The 26778-nt window shown below is 34.6% G+C and overlaps 1 protein-coding gene across 1 annotated transcript; it reads left to right on the top strand.

Moving 5' to 3' along the window:
* The first annotated feature begins 15353 nt into the window (after nucleotides 1-15353).
* On the top strand, nucleotides 15354-20422 carry LOC101260201 (uncharacterized). The gene is made up of 4 exons (XM_004233531.1): nucleotides 15354-16168; nucleotides 16289-16482; nucleotides 16695-19460; nucleotides 19602-20422. The coding sequence occupies exons 1-4, from the start codon at nucleotides 15354-15356 to the stop codon at nucleotides 20420-20422; spliced, it is 4596 nt and encodes a 1531-aa protein (XP_004233579.1).
* The last annotated feature ends 6356 nt before the right edge of the window (nucleotides 20423-26778 follow it).

The raw sequence follows: 26778 nt of genomic DNA, 5'->3' as shown, positions 1-26778 counted from the left end.
CATTGCTATAAGAGTTTATGACTAGCCTTCTTTCACCAATTGGTCGAGTGTTGTATTTAGACTCAGCTTCTATTAATAAGACAAGAGGAAGTCAAGCTAGAGTCAAAGTCCAAGTGGATTTAACAAGGGAAAGACCATCACGCATTTGGATGGGTTATATTGGAGAAGACATAACTGATGGTAGATGGCAAAAAAAAGATTATGACAACATACCAGATTATTGTTTCTATTGCAAGCATCAAGGGCATAAAGAGGTTGATTGTATAATCAAACAAAGAGATGAAGAAAATAAAAGAAGAAAGGAGATGGAGAAAAACAGAATTGGGAAAGATAATATTCAAAATGTTACTGCTGAAAAATAGACTGGGAAGAGTATGGATATTGGTAGAAGAGAGGTGGATCAAAATCAATTAAGGCAACAAACTCAGGAAAATCAATAGCAGATGACACAGGATGATTGGCATATACAAAGAAGAAGACATGCTAATCAGCAAATCAGATTTAATACTGCCAGAGCAGTAGTTCAACATCCTCAAATGCAGACAAGTATTGTTTCTATCCCTACACAAAACACTTATATTGATTTAGAAGCGCAGGAACTTAATAGTTTGGGAGAAGAAGTGGAGGAGCAAACAGAACATTTACAAGAGAAGAGGCCTCAGAATATTGCTAGATTGACTAAGCCATCACAAAGACAGGCTCACATTGCAGGATTCAATGAACATGATGAACATAGTAATATTCAGCAAAGAATGGATATACAAAGTAATACAAAGGATCAACCTGGACAACATCAAAGGAATATAAGACAATCAGGTATTGACTCAATGCTCCCCCTCCCTAAACCCCTTCATATTGTTGATAAATATGCTGGTGTAGCTGTTGGAGGTGAGGATGGAAGTGGTCAGGAGAAAGACTCTATAAATCAGGCTAGAATGGATAAAGGAAAAGGCAAAATGGTTGATCAGGGGGGGTATGTGAGTAATATTAGTAAAGTTCCTCCTGATAAAACTAATCCTGATAGTCATAAGTTAAGTAATAAGAATAATCCTAGTTCTTCTAATGCTGGTAAGGATCCTAGTAGTCATCAAAGAGATAATTTTGATGAGTATAAGGAACCTGACTCTGAGGATAAGTATGATGCTGATACTCAATCCTTAGGGGAAAGCAAGGAACAAGGTGAGGATACTGGAACCTCTTTACCAAATTCAAACAGGCCCTTTGTTACACACCTCTAATGTGGATGATATTAGAGAGGTCACTAGCAAGCAAGGACTCTCTCCAAGAGGTAGAAAACTGTTGAAACATAATAAAAATACTAGTTTTAGTAAACCTAACACTAGAGCTAGGAGTAGAGGAATATGATGACCAAAATGATTTGTTGGAATCCTAGGAGCATTAAGACTTTTGGTGCTCTTGAAAGACTGATCAATTTAAAGAAGTTTCATAATTTGTCCATGATTGCAGTTTTGGAGCCTTTTGCTAATCCTTCTCTTTTAGAATCTTATAGAATGCAGCTGATGATGAATTATGGTCATAGTAATCCAAATAACAAAATTTGGTTATTTTGGTCAAATGAGGTGACCTGTAATATTTTGGAAAGTGACCATCAATAGATTACTTGTGAAATCACTCATGAGGAGTGCCAGGAAAAGTTTCTTATTACTTATGTTTATGATAAGTGCAAAGAATATTTGAGGAAGCCTCTTTGGGAAAGCATGTTAAAATGGTCTAACACTGGTTATCCTTGGTGTACTATTGGAGATTTCAATGTGATATATGATACTCGGGAGAAGAAGGGGGGTAAAGCTTATAATATTAACAAAAGTTTGGAGTTTATTAGCATTATAGAGGCTTGTGGTTTGATGGCTATGGATACAATGGCCAGCATTATACCTAGTGTAATCACAGAAAGAATGGTGATAGAGTGTGGAAAAGATTGGATAGAGGAATGGTTAATGACAAATGGTTGGATAAGATGTGTCATAGTAATATTACTCATCTTCCCTCAGTTGGTTCTGATCATTGTCCTTTACTATTGGAGATGAGTAATAAACAGGCCAATATTATTAAGTATTTCAGGTTTCTAGATTATTGGACTGAGAATGATTCTTTCTTATCAACTGTAGAAAATTGTTGGAAGAAACAGGTCAAAGGGGATCCTATGTGGATTTTACATACAAAATTGAAGAGACTAAAAAAAACTTTAAGGAGTTGGTCTAATAAGGAATATGGTGATGTTTTTGAAAAAATGAAATAGTATGAGGAGGCTGTTAAAAGTGCTGAAGAAGATATGATTATGGAAAATAGCAGTGTTAATAGAGAGAAGTTAAGTGTTGCCAATGCTAATTATATTAAGTACTTGAAATTAGAGCATGCTATCCTCAAACAGAAATCTTAGTTACAATGGTTAAAGGAGGGTGATGCAAACTCTAAGTATTTTCATGTTGTGATTAGAGGAAGAAGAAATAGGATGGTTATTCACAAAATTATGAATGACAGTGGAGTATGGATTCATGGTGAAGATAATGTTGCTAAGGAAGCTTGTCACTATTATCAAAACATTTTCACAGGAAAAAATGAGAAGATTAAAGAGGAGATGTTACAGTGTATTCCTGATTTGATAACCTTAGAACAGAATTCAGAGTTGGACAAAATGCCTGATGTTGAGGAACTGAAAAATATTATCATGAGTATGAATCCAAATTCTGCTCCAGGACCTGATGGAATAGGAGGCAAATTCTATCAAGTGTGTTTTAATATTATTCAAGATGATTTGATGGCTGCAGTAAAATCTTTCTTTAGTGGTAATATATTGCCTAGATATATGACTCATGCTTGCCTAGTATTGATTCCTAAGGTTAATAATCCCAACAAGCTTAAGGATTATAGACCTATCAGCCTTAGTAATTTTACTAACAAGATCATCTCCAAAATCCTGAGCACTAGATTGGCTTCTATTCTTCCTAACATTGTTTCAGAGAATCAGTCTGGATTTGTTAAAGGAAGAAGTATATCTGAAAACATAATGCTGGCTCAAGAGATTATTCATGGTATTAAACTTCCTAAGGAGGGTGAGAATGCTGTCATTAAATTGGATATGGTCAAAGCCTATGACAGGGTTTCATGGGCATATACTTGTATAGTTTTGAGAAAGCTGGGGTTTAGTGAATTATTCATTGATAGAGCTTGGAAAATTATGAGCAATAATTGGTATTCAGTGGTGATTAATGGGAAAAGGCATGGGTTTTTTCATTCTACTAGGGGTCTTAAGCAAGGAGATCCCCTGTCACCAGCTCTTTTTATTATTGGGGCTGAAGTTCTTTCAAGGAAGCTAAATCTTCTCTATACTAATCAGTTATATAGAGGTTTCAACATGGAAAAGAAAGGACCTCAAATTAATCATCTGAGTTTTGCAGATGATATCATTATTTTTACTTCTACTGATAGAAGGTCTTTACATCTCATTATGAAGGTGATTGAGGATTATGAAAGGGAGTCTGATCAGAAGGTGAATAAGGATAAAAGTTTCTTCATGGTTACTTCTAAGACTAGTCAAGAAATAATTGAGGATATCAAAATGGTAATTGGCTTTAGCAGGAAGAACAGCCCTATAAGTTACTTGGGATGTCCTTTATACATTGGTGGACAAAGAATTATTTACTTTTCAGAGGTTGTAAACAAGGTGATTAAAAGAGTTTCAGGCTGGCAATCAAAAATCTTAAATTTTGGAGGTAAAACAACTCTAGTGAAACATGTACTGCAAGCTATTCCTATCCACACACTAGCAGTTATGTCTCCTCCAAAGACTACTTTAAATTATATTAAAAGAGTGATGGCTGAATTCTTTTGGGGAGTTGACAAAGATGGTAAAAAGTATCATTGGACTTCTTGGGATACTTTGGCTTATCCAATGAATAAGGATGGAATTGGGATAAGACTGCTTGAAGACATTTTTAAAGCATTTCAGTATAAACATTGGTGGGATTTTAGAACAAAGAAGTCTTTGTGGAGTCATTTTCTAAGGTCTAAATATTGCCAAAGAGCTAATTTAGTAGCTAAGAAATACAACACAGGTGATTCTATGGTATGGAGATACCTAACAAAGAACAGAGCTGAGGTAGAAACTCTTATTAGATGGAATATTAATTCTGGTGACTGTAAATTCTGGTGGGATAACTGGACAGGTGAAGGAGCCATGGATAATTATGTTGATAATATTTCAAGTTTGAATAATAAGATGGTGGCTGACTTTTTGACAAATGGCAATTGGAATGAAAGGTTTGTAAGACAACATGTACCACCTGAGTTGATACCCAACATTTTACAAACATACATTCATTATCAAGAAGGAAGAGCAGACACTGCAATTTGGATGCTTGCAGAAAATGGTAAATTTACTATTGCTTCTGCATGGGAGATTATCAGGAAGAAAAAGGGCAAAGATCCAGTTAACAATATGATTTGGCATAAACAAATTCCTTTCAAATTGGCCTTCTTTATTTGGAGAGCTTTGAGAGGCAAATTGCCTACAAATGAAAACCTGTTGAAATTTGGAAGAGCTGCAGAAGAGTGTTGTTGCTGCTATAAGAAAGGGAGAGATGACACTACTCATATATTAATTACAGGAAATTTTGCTAAATATATTTGGAAGTATCATGCATCAACAGTTGGTGTTATACAACTCAATATAAATCTGAGAAGTCAGCTTATACAATGGGGGAATCTTCATAGCCACAATGAGGTACATAAATTACTAATTCATATTTTACCTAATTTTATTTGCTGGAATCTTTGGAAAAACAGGTGTGCTGTGAAATATGGAGGCAAATAATCAAGCATCCAAAGAGTTCAATATGGTATCTTTAAAGATATTATGCAAGTTATTAAAAGAGAGTATCCTAGTATACCATGGCAACACAATTGGGACAGCTTGATTAATACTGTGGATCAATGCAAACAGCAGTATAAAGTTACAATGTTACAATGGAATACACCAGCTGAAGGCATCTATAAGCTCAATACTAATGGGAGTGCACTACAGGATTCCGGAAAAATTGGTGGTGGAGGTATTTTGAGGGATCACCAAGGTATTCTTATTTATGCATTTCCATTACCTTTTGGATTGGGAACTAACAATTTTGCAGAGTTAAAAGGTTGTTCTTTATGGGCTGGATTGGTGTGAACAACATGGATATAAACGTATTGAATTGGAAGTTGATTCAGAGCTTGTAAACAAATGGATTAACAAGAAGACTAACATTCCTTGGAAATACCACCAAACAGTTCAAGGAATCCTGCAAATAGGAAGAAAAATGGAACATTTTCAGTGTCAACACATATATAGAGAGGCAAATACTATAGCAGATTTGTTAGCCAAATTCAGCCATTCTTTAGACATACCACAACACTATTATGTTACTCATCAGCTTAAAGGAACAATTAGAGGGAGCTATATACTAGAAAAAATGGGTATACACAATTTCAGGAGAAGGAAAATCAAGAGAATCAAGCATCCTCCTTAAACTTGAAGGCTGCAAAAGATAGTCAATGGACACAATTGGCATTCATTCCTACTATGTAACTAGAAGTTAGTTATTAGTATAGGTTTGTTCTTAATCATTTATATACATTGTAAAGGGAGAGTCTCCCTAATTCATGCTTTCTTAGAAAATGTATTAAGAGAGGAGTCCTCTCTAGGTATTATATTTCTATAGAAGTGCATCTTATTGTATTAGGTAAATTGAATTATCTTAGAAGATAAAGCAATTTCACCTATCAAAATTAGAAGGTAAGGTTTATGTCCCCCTTCATGTAACATTTGATTTTATGAATGTTAAGTCCTGGGGTGTTGCTAAGCCCCTGACCCGCTACAAGGGTCGTTCAACTAAAAAAAACCCTAAACCCTAAACCCTAAACCCTAAACCCTAAACCCTAAACTCTAAACTCTAAACCCATCGCTTTTTCATTTCTCAAACTTTTTTCTCTCTCTAAAATTTTCTCTCTCTAAAAATTTTTTCTCTCTCTAGACATTTCTCAAGAATTCTTGTGTTTATCGCTGATAATCAGAGAATTTGATTAGCAAAACGTGTTTGGAATGGTTGGTAATCCGGTGGATGAGCATTTTCGACCTCCAGATCCACCGTTAGGAGAGGAGGTATCGAATGTTCAATCGAAAATGAATGAAATGGCGGACGGAGCATCATCTTCCTCTTCGCACTTGAGGGAAGAAGCGATCCAAGTCGCGACTATAGAGGCGGAGATGGATGAGTTTCGTCATCATCGCGAAATAGATCGAAATCTGACTTCACAGGTTGTCGACATACAAATGGCGGATAATTTGCAACAATTGGTAACTGGTGTGTCACAAAGGAGAGGGGTGGAGAACGTACAGGCGATTGGAACAGAGAAATTGAGTTCGATGGAGGCGGCGATAGAAATTGCATCGGAGAAGTCGAGTTCGATGGAGGCGGGGCAATCCAGTTCTAGGGTTAATCGAACGGATAATTCGCAACAAAAATCAATTACTGATGGTATTCAACCACCTGTGAATTACGATGGTCAAAAGGGTATTCAATCGACTCAAATTCAACAACGAACTGATAATTCTCACAAGAATTCAGAAATATATCAACAACAACAACAAATTGATTCTACAAATATAAGAAACACAAATTCGAGAACAACAGCTATTCAGCAGACCCAAAATAGGCAAAATATTGGGAGTTCTTCTGAGCTACTGGATCAAGGTAACATTACTATCAATACTACCAATTATGATGTGCAAGAAATTGGTAGATTGAATGTAGAATCCGTTAGGACTGAAAATGTTGTTAGAAATCAGAACTACCAACATAATTTTCCTAAGATCTCTTCCAATTTTGATCGAAATGTAAATAGGAATTTGGTTGATAAGAGGGATTATCCTGTAGGCAATACTGATTCCTTACCTAAGAAAGACCAAATTCAAGAGCCTGCCCCTTATACAGTGATTCAAACCTATGCTGATCGATTAAGGTATAATCAATCCAAAAAGGGTGTAAGTATTAAACTAACAGAACCTGAGATCACAACCAAACAAGGCTTACCTGCTGTATTATATGTAAAAGATGAAGTGGTGAAAGATTTAGCTTCAACATATAGATTTACACTCATTGGGAAATTTATATACACAATGCCTAGGGTAGAATTAATAAGGAAAAACTTCATATTACAAACTCAATTAGCAGGGGGGTGAAAATAGCTCACTTCAATTCCAGGCATGTCTATATAGACTTAGATAATGAGTTGGATTATAACATGGTGTGGACTAAACAAAGAATGAATATAGCTGGACAAGTCATGAGGATACAGGCTTGGACTCCAACTTTTAAGCCTGAGGAAGAGACACCTCTTGTACCCATTTGGATATCACTACCTGAGCTGCCTTGGCATTGTTATAACAAAGAATTTATTACTAGTCTTCTTTCACCATTTGGTAGGGTGTTGTATCTAGATTCTGCATCTATTAACAAGACTAGAGGAAGTCAGGCTAGGGTTAAAGTACAGGTTGATTTAACAAAGGAAAGACCATCACACATTTGGATGGGATATATTGGAGAAGACATTACTGATGGTAGATGGCAAAAGGTTGATTATGACAACATTCCAGACTATTGCTTTTACTGTAAGCATCAAGGGCATAAGGAGGATGCTTGTATAATTAAGCAAAGGGATATAGAGAATAAAAAAAGGAAGGAACTGGAAAAAAATAGGGCTGGCAAGGATAATATTCAAAATGCTAATGCTGAAAAACAGGTTGGAAAAAGTATGGATACTGGTAGAAGAGACATGGATCATAATCAATCAGGGCAACAAGTTCAAGGAAATCAGCAACAGATGACACAAGATGAATGGCATACACAAAGAAGAAGAAATGCCACTCAACAAGTCAGATTTATTACTGATAGATCAGTAGTTCAACAGCCTCAAATGCAGACAGGTATTGTTTCTATTCCTACACACAACACTTACATTGATTTAGAAGTGCAGGAATTCAATACTTTGGGAGAAGAAGTGGAGGATCAATCAGTACAATTACAAGAGCCTAGCCCTCAGAATACTGTTGAAACAACTCAACAATCAAAAAGACAGGTTGACAAAACAGGATCTAAGGACAAGGAAGAGCACAATAACTTTCAACAAAGAATGGAACCACAAACAATTAGTACTGATCAGACTAGACAACATCAAAGGAAGATAAATACTTCATTGCAGGACATTACAGTTGGAGAAGGAAGATTGGAGAATCAAACTGAACAAGCACAGGTTAATAGGTCACAACATAGTGATACTCCTAACAGGCAATCACAAATCCAAGAACACACTGCAGGTAACCAAGATCACAGAGAACCAAGGTATACACAACATAGAAACACTATACAATTGTCCAGGACTGTACAAGATAGCTATCAACAAATTCATTCAAGCAACACAGGTATTGACTCAATGCTCCCCTCCCTTACACCCCTTAATATTGTTGATAATACTGCTGGTGTAGCTGTTGGAGGTAAGGATGGAAGTGGTCAGGAGTTTAATGTAATTAAAGCTTATAAAATTGATAAAGGAAAAGATAAAATTGGTGAACATGTGTCTTTAGATGATATTGATAAAGTTCCTCCTGATAAATTAACCAATCTTTCTCAAATTAGTCATAAAAGTAGTAATCCCAAAATTTCTAATATTGGCAATGATCCTAGTAGTTACCAAAGGAATATTGATGACTATAGGGAACCTGATTCTGAGGATGAGTATGATGGTGATACTCAATCCTTAGTGGATGGCATTGATCCACGGGAGAAAATGGGTACTTCTTACCAAGTTCAAACTGGCCCTTTGTTGCATACCTCTGATGTGAATGAAATCAGAGATGTTGCAGGCAAACAAGGCCTTTCTCCAAGGGGTAGAAAATTGTTGAAACAGAGTAAAACCAATAGTTTAAGTAGACCTAATACTAGAGCCAGAAGTAGAGGATTTTGATGATCAAAATGCTTCGTTGGAATGCTAGAAGCATTAATACTTTTGGTGTTCTTGAAAGGTTGATTAATCTGAGGAAAATTCATAATATGGCTATGATTGCTATTTTGGAACCTTTTTCTAACCCCACTCAACTAGACTTTTATAGAATGAAGATAGGTATGGATCATGGGCATAGTAATCCTAATAACAAAATATGGCTCTTTTGGTCAAATGAAGTAGTTTGTAAGATATTGGATAGTGATCAGCAACAGATTACCTGTGAAGTAAACCATGAAAGCTGTAGTGAACCTTTTTTAATGACTTATTTTATGCAAAATGTAGAGATCAGCTAAGAAAACCTCTTTGGGATAGTATGTTGAAATGGTCTGCAACAGTTTACCCTTGGTGTATCCTTGGAGATTTTAATGTTATATCTTCTGCTCAGGAGAAGCTGGGAGGCAGAGAATATAATATTAGGAAGAGTTTAGAATTTATCAACATTATTGATTCTTGTGGACTGATAGATATGGGGTATAATGGTCAGCCTTATACATGGTGTAACCATAGGAATAATGGAGATATGATTTGGAAAAGGCTAGATAGAGGAATGGTTAATGATAAATGGTTGGATATAATGCCTCATACCAATGTTACTCATCTTCCTAGTGTGGGATCTGATCACTCCCCTCTCTTGTTGGAAATGATTGATCATAAAGGCACTGTGATTAAGTATTTTAAGTTTCTCAATTGTTGGACTGAGAATGACACATTCTTACATACTGTTGAAAATTGTTGGAATAAGAAAGTTACTGGCAACCCCATGTGGATCTTACATACAAAACTGAAAAGGTTAACTAAGACTTTAAGAGATTGGTCTAAGAAGGAATATGGGGATGTTTTTGAAAAAGTAAAGTTTTATGAAGAGAGTGTTAAAATTGCAGAAGGAAATTATATTAGAGATAGTAGTAGGGATAATAGAGAACAGCTCTATGCTCTTAATGCTCAATACATCAAATACTTGAAGATAGAACATGCCATTCTTCAACAGAAAACTCATCTTCATTGGCTTAAAGAAGGTGATGCAAACTCCAAATACTTCCATGCTAATATTAGAGGAAAGAGGAAGAAAATGGTAATTCACAAATTATTGAATGATAATGGTAGTTGGATTCAAGGGGATGAAGTTATTGCTAGAGAGGCCTGTAATTATTACCAAAATATTTTTACAGGAAAATCTGTTAAAATCAATGAAGATCAATTACAGTGTATTCCTAAGATGGTTACTGTGGAACAAAATCATGATCTGGAAAGAATGCCTAATATTGATGAATTGAGAAATGTAGTTATGAATATGAACCCTCATTCTGCACCTGGACCTGATGGTATTGGAGGCAAGTTTTATCAAACTTGCTTTGATATTATAAAAGATGATCTTCTAGCTGCAGTACAGGCTTTTCTCAATGGTCATGACATGCCTAAATATATGACCCATGCTTGTCTAATCCTTCTTCCTAAAGTGGATAATCCTAACAAAATGAAAGAGTTTAGACCTATTAGTCTTAGTAATTTTACTAACAAAATCATTTCTAAGATTATGAGTACTAGGCTAGCTCCTATTTTACCATTACTCATCTCTGAAAATCAGTCTGGTTTTGTTAAAGGAAGAAGTATATCTGAGAATGTGATGTTGGCTCAGGAAATTATTCATGGTATTAAACTACCTAAAGAAGGGAAGAATGTGGTTCTCAAGTTGGATATGGTTAAGGCTTATGACAGAGTTTCTTGGAGTTATACATGCCTGGTACTGAGAAAAATGGGGTTTGGAGAATTATTTATTGACAGGGTATGGAGAATAATGAACAATAATTGGTATTCAGTGGTGATCAATGGAAGAAGGCATGGTTTCTTCCATTCTACTAGAGGTTTGAAGCAAGGGGATCCCTTATCTCCAGCACTTTTTATTCTAGGTGCTGAATTATTTTCAAGAAAGCTTAACCTTTTATATCATAATCAGAATTATATTGGTTTCCAGATGGACAGCAATGGGCCTCAAATCAATCACCTAGCTTTTGCTGATGATATTATTATATTTACCTCTACAGATAGACAATCTCTTCAGCTTATTGTTAAAACTATTGAAGAGTATGAATTGATTTCTGATCAACAGGTAAATAAAGATAAAAGTTTTTTCATGGTTACTGCCAAGACTAATCAGGCTATTATTAACTCCATTAAGATTGAAACTGGCTTTGGTATACAAAACAGCCCCATTACTTATCTTGGTTGTCCTTTATATGTTGGAGGTCAAAGGATTATTTACTTTTCTGGGATTGTGGAGAAGATTATCAGGAAGATTTCTGGGTGGCATGCTAAAATCTTAAACTTTGGAGGCAAAATTACTTTAGTGAAACATGTATTACAATCTATTCCAATACATTTGTTAGCTGCTGTATCTCCTCCTAAAACTACCCTCAAATATATCAAAAATGTTATTGCTGATTTCTTTTGGGGTATGGATAAAGATGGTAAGAAATATCATTGGGCATCTTGGGAAACTTTAGCCTATCCTACTAGTGAAGGTGGTATTGGTGTTAGAAATCTTGAAGATATATGTATAGCATTTCAATATAAGCAGTGGTGGGAATTTAGGACTAAAATTTCTTTGTGGAGCAAATTTCTTAAAGCTAAATACAGTAAAAGAGCTAACCCTATAGCCAAGAAATATGATACTGGTAATTCATTGGTATGGAGATACTTCACTAGAAACAGACAAGCTGTGGAGGCTTACATTAAATGGAATATTCACTCAGGTTCTTCCAGTTTCTGGTGGGATAATTGGTTAGGAAATGAGGCTCTAGCCAATCAGGTTATTAATATATCAAGTCTCAATAACATTCATGTTTCTGATTTCCTAACTAATGGTAAATGGAATGAAAGATATGTTAGAAAACATGTTCCTCCAACTATGGTACCTGAAATTATGCAAACTAAATTCAAGTATAACACTAACATAGAGGATACTGCTATTTGGACACCTGAAGAGAATGGTAAATTTACTCTTGCTTCAGCCTGGGAGGTTATTAGAAAGAAAAAGTCTAAAGATATCATTAATAACAGTGTGTGGCATAAACATATTCCTTTCAAGATAGCCTTCTTTATTTGGAGAGCTTTGAGAGGCAAGCTTCCAACATATGATTATTTACAGAAATTTGGAAGTAATGTTATTCATTGCTATTGCTGTTATAGGAAAGGCATTGATGATATCAATCATATTTTAATCACTGGCAATTTTGCTAATCACATATGGAAATATTATGCACCTACCTTTGGCATAACACAAATCAATATTGATTTGAGAAGCTTGCTGCTACAATGGACAAATCTGTCTTCTTCTAATCAGGTACATAAATTACTCATTTCTATTTTACCTAACTTTATTTGTTGGCATTTGTGGAAGAACAGGTGTGCTGTGAAATATGGAAACAAGATATCAAGCATCCAAAGAGTTCAATATGGAATTTTCAAAGATGTCATGCAAACCATTAAGATAGTATTTCCAAATATACCATGGCAACATAGCTGGTACAGGCTGATCAACTTAGTTGAACAATGCCAACAACAGTTAAAGGTAATCATGGTTAGCTGGAAGAAACCACAAATTTGGTATTTACAAACTTAATACAGATGGGAGTGCACTTCCTGAATCTGGAAAGATTGGAGGAGGAGGCATACTAAGAGACTACACAGGTAAATTACATTATGCATTTTCAATACCATTTGGTTTTGGCACTAATAATATTGCAGAGATGGAGGCTGCTAGATATGGATTGGACTGGTGTGAGCAACATGGTTATAAAAGTATTCTATTGGAAGTAGATTCTGAAATTCTGCAAAAATGGATAAGCAACACAATTTCAATCCCTTGGAGATATCAACAAACAATAGAACACATACAAGATATTGGCAGAAAAATGGATCACTTTGAATGTCAACATGTCTATAGAGAAGTCAATGGTACTGCAGATTTATTGTCAAAATGGAGCCACAAGTTGGACATTTTACAACATTTCTATACACCTCAACAACTTATTGGTTCAATTCGAGGAAGCTATATATTAGACAAATTGGGAACACAAAATTTCAGAAGAAGAAAGACAAGAAGAATTAAGCATCCACCTTAGTCTCTCAAAGACTTATACATTATGATATTAGCAATTAGCAATTAGCTTAAATCTTTGATGTAAGTTCAAATTTATAGACTCTTCTTTTCTTCATGTAAAGGGAGTGTCTCCCTACTTTATGCATTCTAGAATTAGTTTCATTATAGTGTGCATCTTTTTGTATAAAGGTTGGGTTGACTAATCTTAGTAGATAGGTCAACCCTAAACCTTACATATCATAGAAGGTAAGGTTTATGTCCCCCTTCTTGTAAAATTTTGTTGTTAAATGGTAAGGCCTGGGGGTGTTGCTAAGCCCCTGACCCACCTCAAGGGTCGTTTAATAAAAAAAACTCTAAACCCTAAACTCTAAACCCTAAACCCTAAACCCTAAACCCTGAACCCTAAACCCTGAACCCTGAAACCCTGAACCCTGAAACCCTAAACCCTACACCCTAAACCCTAAACCCTAAACCCCATCGCTTTTTCATTTTTCAAAATTTTTCTCTCTCTAAAATTTTCTCTCTCTAAAAAATTTTTGTCTCTCTAGAATTTTTTCACGATCTGCAAGTGATTGGATTAGTTGATCGGCGAATTGAATCAGAAAATTGTGTTTGGATTGGCTGGTAATCCGGTGGATGAGCGATTTCGACCTCCAGATTCGCCTGTAGGAATGGAGGAATCGAATGTTCATTCAGCAATTAATGATATGACGGATGGATCATCGTCTAATTCTTCGCATTTGAGGGAAGAAGCGATCCAAGTCGCGACTATAGAGGCGGACATGGATGAAGTTCGTTATCCTGGTGTAATGAATCGCAATCTTGGTGGAAAGGGCGGTGACATACAAAGCGTGGACAATTTTCAAGAATTGGGAAGAGGTAAGTCACAGGGTATAGGGGCGGAGAAATTACATGAGCTTGAGGCGGCGAAATCGAGTTCGATGGAGGCGGCAAAATCGAGTTCGATGGAAGCGGCGACAGCGAGTTCTGATACAAATCGATTGGATGGCTCGCGACAAGAATCTGGTACTGGGGAATCTTCTCTAGGTCTAAATCCACATATTCAACCAAGGGGGGAAGATAGAGGAGGTCGAATAACTGATTCTAGACAAGAAACTGTAATTGTGGAATGGCAGAAAATTTTTCAAGCACAGGGACATCGCGATGGTCATCAACAGGGTAATCCTTCTATCCATTCTCAAAATCGCATTGATAATTCGAACAAGGAAATGGAAACACACCAACAACATCAACAAATTGCAAATACGACTCCAAGAATATCTGGTTCGAGAACTGCTGCTGGTTATCCTATTCAAAATATTCAAAGAGCTGGGAATTCTTCTGAATTACTTGGGAAACAGGGGAACAATCAAGGTAATCCTACTACCACTACTACCAATTCTAATGATCATGTGCAAGAAACTGGTAGGATACATATGGAGCCTGTTAGAATTCAAAACTATCATACAAATTTCCCTAAGATATCTAGCAACTTTGATCGAAATGTCAACAGGAATGTGACTGATAAGAATGATCCTCCCTTAGCCAATATGGATAAATTAGCTAAGAGAGATCAACCACAAGAACCAGCCCCTTATACTGTGATCCAAACATACGCAGATAGACTTAGATTTAATCAGTCTAAGAAGGATGCTAGCATTAAGTTGACTGAGCTTGAGATCACTACTAAACAAGGTCTTCCAGCTGTGTTATATGTTAAAGATGAAGTAGTGAAAGACTTGGCTTCGAATTGCAAGTTTACTTTGATTGGCAAGTTCATATACACCATGCCTAGAGTGGAGTTAATAAGGAAAAATTTCATTCTCCAAACTCAATTGTCTGGGGGGTTAAAATAGCTCATTTCAATTCTAGGCATGTGTACATAGACTTAGACAATGAATTAGACTATAATATGGTGTGGACCAAACAAAGGATGACTATAGCTGGACAAGTCATGAGGATTCAAGCTTGGACTCCAACATTCAAACCTGAGGAAGAAACCCCTCTAGTCTTTATTTGGATATCACTACCTGAACTGCCTTGGCACTGCTACAACAAGGAGTTTATTACCAGCTTGTTGTCTCCAATTGGTAGAGTGTTATATTTAGACTCAGCATCTATTAACAAAACCAGAGGTAGCTAGGCTAGAGTTAAAGTCCAGGTGGATTTAACAAGAGACAGACCTCCCCACATATGGATGGGATATATTGGTGAGGACATAACAGATGGGAGGTGGCAAAAAATTGAGTATGATAGCATCCCACATTACTGTTTCTATTGCAAGCATCAAGGGCACCAAGAACTTGACTGTATTATTAAGAAAAGGGATGCAGAAAATAAACAAAGAAAAGAGTTGGAGAAGAACAGGCAAGACACCACTTTCAAGAAAAATGAGGATATGCAAATTCCTAAGAATCTGGATATAGGAAGAAGGGAGGTAGACCATAACCAACAAAGGCAACAAATAAAGGAGAATCAATCCCAAAGGCTGCAAGAAGAATGGCAAACTCAAAGAAGAAGGAATAACAATCAGCAAGTCAGATTTCATATTGACAAAACTGCTGTTCCACAGCTTCAGAGTCAAACAAGTATGGTTCCTATCCCTACACAAAATACATATATTAACTTAGAATTGCAGGAAGGTACAGATGATAGAAGAGGAGTGGAAGCACAAACTGAACATATACAAAACCAAAGGCCTCAGAATATAGATGCTTCAAACAGGGCATCACAAAGCCAAGCACATAATGTAGGAATTCAAGATCATAGAGATCAAAGAAATACACAACAAAGAAGAGGCAATCAGGAGCATAGGAAGGAACAAATTGGTTATCAACAAGAGAATATAACCAGCTCAGGTATTGACTCAATGCTCCCCACCCCTGCACCCCTAAATACTGCTGATAATCCTGCTGCTATAGCTGTTGGAGGTATGGATGGAAGTGGTCAGGAGAATAGTAGTTTTGTTAATTCTAGTAGCTCTAAAGGAAAAGGTAATATGGGTGATCAGAGGTGACTTAATGATAAAGAACCCCCTGATAAATTAAATCCTAATAACCCCCCACGGACTATTACTAAAAAGAGTAATCCTAACCTGTCTAACACTGGAAATAAGCCTAGTATGCATCAAAGGGTTACCCTTGATGAATATAAGGAACCTGACTCTGAGGATGAGTATGATGCTGATACTCAATCCTTAGGGGAAGGTAGAGATCCAGGGGAGAATATAGGTACTTCTTACCAAGTTCAAAAAGGTCCTCTGTTACATACCTCTAATGTGGATGAAATTAGGGAAGTTACTGGCAAACAGGGCCTTTCTCCTAGAGGTAGAAAAATGCTGAAGCATAACAAAAATACTAGTTTTAGTAAACCTAATACTAGAGCTAGAAGTAGAGGCTTTTGATGTTTAAGTTCTTATGTTGGAATGCTAGGAGCATTAACACTTTTGGTGCTCTAGAAAGAATGATCAATTTAAGGAAAATGCATAATTTATCCATTATTGCTATTTTAGAGCCTTTTTCTAACATGTCTCATCTAGAATCTTATAGAATGCAGCTGATGATGAATTATGGTTATAGTAATCCAAATAACAAAATTTGGTTATTTTGGTCAAATGAGGTAACTTGTAGCATTTTGGAAAGTGATGATCAGCAAATTACCTGTGAAATCAATCATGAGGAGTGTTGTGAAAAGTTTATTATTACTTTTGTGTATGCTAAGTGTAAGGACCAATTGAGAAAGCCTCTGTGGGAGAGTATGCTTAAAAGGTCAAACACTAGTTATCCTTGGTGCACTATTGGGGATTTCAATGTGATATCTTCCACTCAGGAGAAACTGGGAGGTAGAGAATACAATATTAACAAAAGCCTGGAGTTTATCAGTGTTATAGAAGCTAGTGGTTTGGTGGATATAGGGTACAATGGCCAGCATTATACATGGTGTAATCACAAAAAGAATGGTGATAGAGTGTGGAAAAGATTGGATAGGGGTATGGTTAATGATATCTGGTTAGACAAAATGCCTTCAAGTAGTATTACTCATCTTCCATCAGTTGGTTCAGATCATTGTCCATTATTGTTGGAAATGAATAATACTCAGTCTACTGTTATAAAATATTTTAAGTTCCTCAATTATTGGACTGAGAATGATTCTTTCTTATCAACTGTGGAGAATTGTTGGAAAAGACAGGTTAAGGGTGAGCCTATGTGGATTTTACATACAAAGTTTAGAAGATTAACAAAAACTCTTAGGTGTTGGTCAAAAAATGAATATGGTGATGTATTTGAAAGGGTGAAACAGTATGAGGAAGTGGTTAAAAGAGCTGAAGAAGATTTGATCAAGGAGAATAGTACTGAAAATAGAGAAAAGCTTAGTGAAGCTAATGCAAATTACATTAAGTATTTGAAATTGGAACATACTATCCTCCAACAGAAAACTCAGTTACAGTGGTTGAAAGAGGGGGATGTAAATTCTAAGTATTTTCATGTTGTGATCAGAGGTAGAAGGAATAAGATGATTATTTATAAAATTATGAATGATAGTGGAGTATGGATTCAAGGTGAAGATAATGTGGCTAAGGAAGCTTGTGATTATTATCAAAACATGTTTACTGGAAAATCTGAGAAGATTAAGGAAGAGTTGTTACAAAATATTCCTGAGTTGATTACTTTAGAACAGAATTCTGATTTGGACAAATTGCCTACTGTGGAGGAGCTGAAAAATACTATAATGAGTATGAACCCCAACTCTGCCCCAGGACCTGATGGTATTGGTGGTAAGTTTTACCAAGAGTGTTTTGATATTATTCAAGAGGATATGTTGGCTGCAGTAAACTCTTTTTTCAGTGGGAATATTATGCCTAGATATATGACTCATGCTTGCCTAGTGTTGCTTCTTAAGATCAATCATCCCAATCAGCTCAAAGATTATAGACTTATGAGCCTTAGTAATTTTACTAATAAAATCATTTCCAAAATTCTAAGTACCAGGTTGGCTTCTATTTTACCTAACATTATTTCAACCAATCAGTATGGATTTGTTAAAGGAAGGAGAATTTCAGAAAATATTTTGTTGGCACAAGAGGTTATACATGGGATGAAAATGCCTAAAGAGGGTAGGAATACAGTCATCAAATTGGATATGGTCAAAGCATATGACAGAGTTTCATGGGCATATACTTGTATAGTATTAAGAAAAATGGGATTTAGTGAAATATTTATTGATAGAGCTTGGAGGATTATGAGTAATAATTGGTATTCTGTTGTTATTAATGGCAAGAGACATGGATTTTTTCATTCTACAAGGGGTCTTAAGCAAGGAGACCCTCTTTCTCCAGCTCTTTTTATTATTGGTGCTGAAGTTTTTTCAAGGAACCTTAACTTACTTTATCAGAATCAGTTATATAGAGGTTTCAGCATGGAGAAGAATGGGCCTCAAACCAATCATCTTAGTTTTGCTGATGATTGTATTATTTTTACCTCTACTGATAGAAGATCTTTAACTCTAATAATGAGGATTATTGATGATTATGAAAGAGTGTTTGATCAAAAAGTGAATAAGGATAAAAGTTTCTTTATGGTCACACGTAAGACTAGTCATGAAATTATTGAGGATATCAAGGTGGTAACTGGTTTTGGTATGAAGAACAGCCCTATAAATTACTTAGGATGCCCTTTATACATTGGTGGGCAAAGAATCATTTATTTTTCAGAGGTGGTGGAGAAGGTGATAAAGAGGATTTCAGGCTGGCAATCAAAAATTTTAAACTTTGGAGGGAAAGTAACTCTTGTAAAGCATGTACTGCAAGCTATGCCTATTCACACACTAGCTGTTATGTCTCCTCCAAAGACTACACTAAACTACATTAAAAGAGCTATTGCAGACTTCTTCTGGGGGGTGGATAAGGATGGTAAAAAGTATCACTGGGCTTCTTGGGATACTTTGGCCTATCCAACTAATGAGGGTGGTATTGGAGTGAGATTGCTAGATGATATTTGTAAAGCATTTCAGTATAAACATTGGTGGGAATTCAGAACAAAGAAATCCTTGTGGAGTCAATTTTTAAAGGCCAAGTATTGTCAAAGAGCTAATCCAGTAGCTAAAAAGTATGACACAGGTGATTCTTTGGTATGGAGGTACTTAACAAGGAATAGATCAGAAATGGAAGCATATATTAGATGGAACATTAATTCAGGAACTTCCAAATTCTGGTGGGATAACTGGCTAGGAAATGGTGCTATTGCCAATTACTGTGACAATGTTTCAAGCCTGAATAACAGGGTGTTAGCTGACTTCTTAATTGATGGTAAATGGAATGAAGGGTATCTTAGACAGAAGGTGCAACCAATTTTGATTCCTCATATTCTATAAACAAATATAAATTATCAAAATGGAGTAGAAGATACTGCTATTTGGCTACCTGCTGAAAATGGTATTTTTTCTATAGCTTCAGCATGGGAAGTTATTAGAAAGAAGAAGAGTGTTAATCCTATTAACAATATCATTTGGCATAATCAGATTCCCTTTAAGGTTGCCTTCTTTATTTGGAGAGCATTAAGGGGTAAATTGCCAACTAATGAAGGTGTACATAGATTTGGTATTGCTGCAGAAGATTGCTACTGTTGTTATCAGCAAGGAAAAGATGACATTAACCACATATTACTTACAAGAAATTTCGCCAACTACATTTGGAAATATCATGCAGCTATACTAGGTGTAACACAATTATATACAAATATCAGAAGTCAGCTCATGCATTGGAGGAATCAGCACACTATTAATGAGGTACATAAACTTATTATGCAAATTTTGCCTAACTACATTTGTTGGAATCTTTGGAAAAATAGGTGTGGTGTGAAATATGGTCATAAAACATCAAGTATCAAAAGAGTACAGTATGGTATATTTAAGGATATTATGCAGGTTATTAGACTGGTATATCCTATTATACCATGGCAGTCTAGCTTGTATCACTTGATCAAAACAGCTGAGCATTGTCATCAGCAGTATAAAATAATTATGGTAAGTTGGCAAAAACCTAAGGAAGGTATTTATAAATTAAATACTGATGGAAGTGCTATACAAGACACTGGAAAGATTGGTGGTGGAGGTATTCTTAGAGATCACACAGGTAAAATTATTTATGCTTTTTCAGTTCCTCTTGATTTTGGTACTAACAACATGGCAGAGTTAAAGGCAGCAGCTTATGGACTTGAGTGGTGTCAACAACATGGCTACAAAAGAATAGCTTTGGAGGTGGATTCATAACTACTATGAAAATGGATCAATAACACAGCTCGCACACCTTGGAGATGCCAACTACCTCTCCAGCAAATTCAGCAAATACAAAGAAAGTTGGAGTATTTTCATTGCAGACACATCTATAGAGAATCAAATAGCACAGCTGACTTGTTAGCAAAATTGAGTCACACTATGGATATCCCTCAACACTTCTACACTTCACATCAATTAATGGGAGCTATTAGAGGAAGCTATATATTGGAAAAGATGGGCATCCAGAATTTTAGGAGAAGGAAGATCAAAAGAATCAAATATCCACCATAGAAGGACTTCATGGAAGTTTTGAATTTTGTAAAACATCAAATAACATTTAAACATATCTGTGGCTTTAATAGTTTTTAGATGTGTTTTAATCTTTTTTATTAGTGTAAAGGGGAGAGTCTCCCTTATTCAAGCATATTAGGAGAGGAGTCCTCTCTAGGATTTTCTTTCTTTTATATGCATTATATTGTATGCAGGTTAAATTGACTAATCTTAGTAGAGAAGTCAATTATAACCAACAAAATTTAGAAGGTAAGGTTTATGTCCCCCTTCATGTAAATTTGATTTTATAAATGTTAAGGCCTGGGGGTGATGCTAAGCCCCTGACCCACTTCAAGGGCCGTTCAAACTAAAAAAATCCTAAACCCTAAACCCTAAACCCTAAACCCTAAACCCTAAACCCTAGGGTTTAGGGTTTAGGGTTTAGGGTTTAGGGGTTTAAGGTTTAGGGTTTAGGGTTTAGGGCTTAAGGTTCAGGGTTTAGGATTTAGGGTTTAGGGTTTTTTTTTTAGTTGAACGACCCTTGAGGTGGGTCAGGGGCTTAGCATCACCTCAGGCCTTAACATTGATAAAGCAAAAATTACAAGAAGGGGGGCAGAAACCTTACCTTCTACTAATTGGGAGGTGTGTAATTGACTTATCTACTAAGATTAGTCAATTCAACCTTTTACAATAAGATGCACATCTATGGGAATAAAATACTTAGAGAGGACTTCTCTCATAATACACATTCCTAAGAAAGCATAAACTAGGGAGACTCTCCCTTTACAATGATGAATTTGAAAGTAAACCTATTCTACTAACTAAGAGAAGTCACAGAATAAGCTTAATGACATTTGGATTACAAAACCATTATAAAATTGAAGTATAACTAAGGAGGATTTTTTTTCTCTTGAGCTTCCTTCTTCTAAAGTTTTGTGTACCCATCTTCTCCAATAAGTAACTCCCTCTAGTGGCTCCTTGAAGTTGTCTTGTAGTATAAAAGTTTTGAGGTATGTCCATCTTGTGACTCCATTTGGATAACAGATCTACAGTACAGTTTGCTTCTCTATATATGTGACAGCATTGAAAGTAATCCATTTTCCTAGTTATGTGTTGAATTTGTTGGATAATATCTACACATCTCCAAGGTATGTTGATTGTATTGTTGATCCATTTGCACAACAACTCTGAATCAACTTCCAGTTCAATACTTTTGTACCCATGTTGTTCACACCACTCCAAACCATATAATGCTACCTTTATCTCTTCAATATTGTTAGTACCAAAACCAAAAGGTAAAGAGAAAGCATATACCATTTTACCTTGATGATCCCTAAGGATTCCACCTCCTCCAATTCTACCTGAATCTTGTAAAGAACTCCCATCTGTGTTGAGTTTATAATTGCCTAGACTAGGTTTGTTCCAGCTTACCATAAATATTTTATATTGTTGATGACACTGATTTACTATGTTGATCAAGTTGCCCCAACTCGACTGCCATGGTATGCTAGGGAACACTAACTTGATAACTTGCATAATCTTGTGGTCTTAAACATGCAACGTGAAAAGTTAAAGTTAAAGTGTTGCCAAAAAAAGAAAAGGGTCATTCTTTTTTAAACAGACTAAAAAGAAAATGGGGTAATTCTTTGAAATGGAAGGAGTATATATTTGTATAACATTTCTATAGCTAGTGAGGAGGAAGATATTGTTAGACGAAAATAAAAATAAGATATATTGGCGTTTTTTCGTTTAACTATTTAAGCTTATAAGGAACCAATCAGCTCCTATTGCATTGGAGGTTTAACCGGAGAACTATAAACATCCTTAAAATAATAACAACAAAAAGACATAAAATTATAGTTAACTAATCAAGCAAAAATATTTAATATATTTAGTTATATATAATTTGAAGAGGAAAGAAGTATCGTGTTCTCAACATAACATAATTTAATTCTTCAAAATTTAAAAAGTGAATAAAAACAATCAGTGTCTTTAGAAACTACAAAAATAAGAAAAATAATCTCAAAAAACTACAAAAAGAAGCAAAAGAGAAAATGAACAAATTATTTTTTTTATAAAGAAAAGCGTAACTTACATAAATAGCTATAATTTTTGGGTTATTAGATTGAAATAACTATAAGTATCAAATTTAAAAATAATAGCTACACTTTGTGTTATAAAATGGCTATATCCATATATGTGCTGTTTTTTATAATACAAAAATATATTCTAATTAATTTTCCACTAAGTAAGGTAAATTAGTTAAAGTAACTGACAAGGCTTTTTTACATACCTTAAACCCACTAATTTGGCACTTTAAGTATATAATGACCACTACGTGTTAGGATTTTTATCAGTTTAAAAATAATAATTATGTACGTTCTTTCTTATTCAATTGACGCCTATGAAAAATACAATTCAATGGTTACCATCACAGTTTTGATCCAGCATTTCAGAAAATGGAGTAAAGATTGGCATGTAGAATATAGCATTGACAGAATAGTGTTGAAGGAATACGCTTTGTATTTTTATTTATGACGGTATGTACATTAATGAAGCTTATTTTTTTGTGAGAAAAATAATATTTCTCGTATTCAATTGATTATGTATTCATTCATTTAAGTATTTGATGTATGCATACTTTCGTATAGAATGTATAAATGAAATAAAATTTTGACTCTAGGTTGTCCCGCCAAGTGATTATAGTTATTTCGTAAGCGATGAAGGAAAGTCCTATATCATATGTTTGGGAAAGAAGACTTGCAGTTGCAACAGGTTTCAAGTTGACGGAATATTGTGCGCACATGCGTTAGGAGGGTGTTGAACAAAAAAAAACATTCTTCCACATGAATATTGTTCAGACTTCTACAAGCCAGAAATAATATTATAAACATATGAAGTGTCTGTATATCCTCTTTCAAAGTGAATGAAATATATATACCTGAACAGATTGCTACTGAAGTTGTGTTGCCATCAAAATATAAGCGACCTCCGGGAAGGCAAAAGAAGCAACGGAGAAGTCATTTCGTCAATTAAGTTAAAGGAAGAGTATGAGTTCTTGTGGTACATGTGGACAACGTGGTCACAATAGGCAGTTCATATCAAACTCCAACACGGAATACATAGAACCTGATACATCTCACTATTAAAGCGTTCTTTTACTTAATTATCATTATGCCGAATAAATGAATAAAAATTTCTTATTTGCCTTTTAAAATATGTGTTTCTCTGTTTTCTTGCTTAAATTATAAATTAACTTGAATGTTATCTACTCAATTTAATACTATTAATATGTATTGACACACTAAAACTAGTAATAATATGTGAATATAGTTATACTTGATAATATGTAGAGGAATATATAAAACATGTACTTTGATTAATATAACACACAACCTATAAAAATACGTATACACTTACATATTACTTTGGTGTATAATAAAGACCACTTTAAAAACAAATAATAATATAATTACTATCAACATTTACCGTATGTTTATCATTATTAAAAATGTAAGTATTCAAATTTCTTTAAGTAATAATTGACAACATATGAATATGATAATACTTTCGTATATTTTGATATGAAAAAAACTCTAGCATACATTCATACTATTGAATATGTTGATAAGAAAATACATACAGCTAAACAAATTAATTACCAAAAATAGATATCCAAGTGTATATGTTCTCATATTAACTGTACATTTATACATACATGCATCCATCTCTTCCTACCATTATATGCAATATTCCCAACAAAAAATTTAACAAAGTAGCTATCAAAACAGTAAAGCAAACATGATCATATATAAATAGAACATAGCACTTGTTTTCTTATTGATTCACGGGGTGGTGGCATTCTTGAATGAAGTCTATCCAAACCGAATTAGCACTTCTCAGATCAGTCTAGGCCTCTCCAGCTGAGCTGATAAAATTTGACAAAAAAATAATAATATTAGTTTTAACCATAAGATAAAAGTTCAAAACTAAATAGGTCAAGAAACTAATCGATCCTAACAAGTTGACTATTATCGATTCTTGTGGGTGGCCTGATTATTGTGGTGTCTCATTCTTGCTAACAACCCTTTTTTTCATCCTCTTCGTTGCATATTCTCATAATAGTGTGTCGTATCTGATGTAGTGTAACTTAGAATCAAGGTATTGAGCTGGAATACCTTCACCCTAACTTAGGTACTCTACAAATGCTAGCAAATATATCCCACAATCCCTGATAGGAAAATACATTACTTAGTAAATAGGATACTATTTTTTTAAAAAGTATATTAAGAGAACGACAACATTTGCACCAGTCATCTTCAGAAAACAAAGTGACAACATAACTCTAAATACATTAGAAAGTATTCAAAAATGTAAAGATATTCAGATACAGTAAAAGGTATTCAAAGTGTAACGGTATGTCACGCTGTAAATATTCAGTGGTTATTCATATGCCACGTTATATTAATTTTGAAGGTACATCCTCCACAGTCCACATAAACTTACTTGTTTAACTTACACTACATTCATATGACTACACCTTACTACAATCATCTTCAGAAAATAGAATGACAATATAACTCTAAATATACTAGAAGGTATTTAGTGGTTACACATATGCCACGTTATATTAATTTTGAAGGTATATCCTCCACATAAACTTACTTGTTCAACTTACACTACATTCATATGACTACACCTTACTACAATCATCTTCAGAAAACAAAATGACAACATAACTCCAAATACACTAGAAAGTATTCAAAAATGTAAAGGTATTCAAATGCAATAGAAGTTATTCAAAGTGTAATTGTACGCCACACTATAAATATTCAATGGTTATATGTATGACACAATATACTAATTTGGAAGGTATATCCTTCACATTCTAATTTGGAAAGTGTAAAGGTATTCAAATACAATAGAAGGTATTGATTCCGACATAGCAATATTGAATACAACCTCCAACTTCAACCTTATTACCTTTAAGAGAAATGAAGGCAAAATTAGAAGAGAGGGAAAAAAATAATATGTCATACCGTAAAATTATTTAAAACCTTCAAAGAAAAAAATGAAAAAAATGGGGATTAGAAGATACTTGTTAAAACTCAACAATAATTAATCATCGAAAATTGAGCAAATTCATTGATTGTGAGGATTTGATAGGTAAAAAATCTGTGATTTTGTGGACCATACTAAGAGATGAAATTGATTTACGAGTATCAGAATTGATTTGAAGATAAAGATTTGAATTAGAGATAATGAAAGAAGGTCGAAATAGTGGAAATAGTAAGAGAACGCGTGAAAAGTGGGAAACAGAAAATTTTATGGGTGTGAATTGTATTTTGCTATTTATTAATTAAATACACCCATAAAATATAAATAAAGTATAGTGTAGCTATATTATTTTAATATAATATGTAAATTGACATTTTTGGTACTATTTCCTAAAAAAAATCATGATTTGTATCATCAACAATCCAAACTAATAATATCAAATGTATAATTACAATAGAAGAAAAGTGATAATGATAATTAGACATGTCAAATTATTAAACTATGCAACATATCTAAAAAAATTCATTATACATTCCTCTCCTACAAAAATCATATCAAAAAAGACCCAAAAAAAATAACAAATCAAAGAAACAAAAAATGAAGAATAAGGAATATCGTATTTAAAGGATCAAAATAAACCTAATTTCATTTTTTTTTAAAAAGATAATTCTTAACCCAAAACTCTTACATCTGTGTACACATTTTTCTCCGTGTACAAAAGGTACTACATTTGTAGTTTACCCTTTTTATCTGTGGACTCCTTCCAACTTTCAATTTACACATAATTGGCAACATACCAAGGCATATAACAACCTTCGATGTTATCATGATCATGTGGGCTCCATAGGAATCTACGTGCCCAACTCTTTGTTATCAAATATTTGAAACTGACTAAAAAGAAAAATTAAGCAAATACATACGTTAAAATGAAGGAAGTAATTTTTTATCTAGATTCTAGAGCTCTAATGAAAATAAATAATCTTTCAAAGAAAGTGATGAGAAGTGGCACAAGTAAACCAAAA

This window comes from Solanum lycopersicum, chromosome 2, assembly GCF_036512215.1.
Source record: "Solanum lycopersicum chromosome 2, SLM_r2.1".
NCBI lineage: Eukaryota > Viridiplantae > Streptophyta > Magnoliopsida > Solanales > Solanaceae > Solanum > Solanum lycopersicum.
This window is presented reverse-complemented; position numbering and strand designations above follow the sequence as displayed.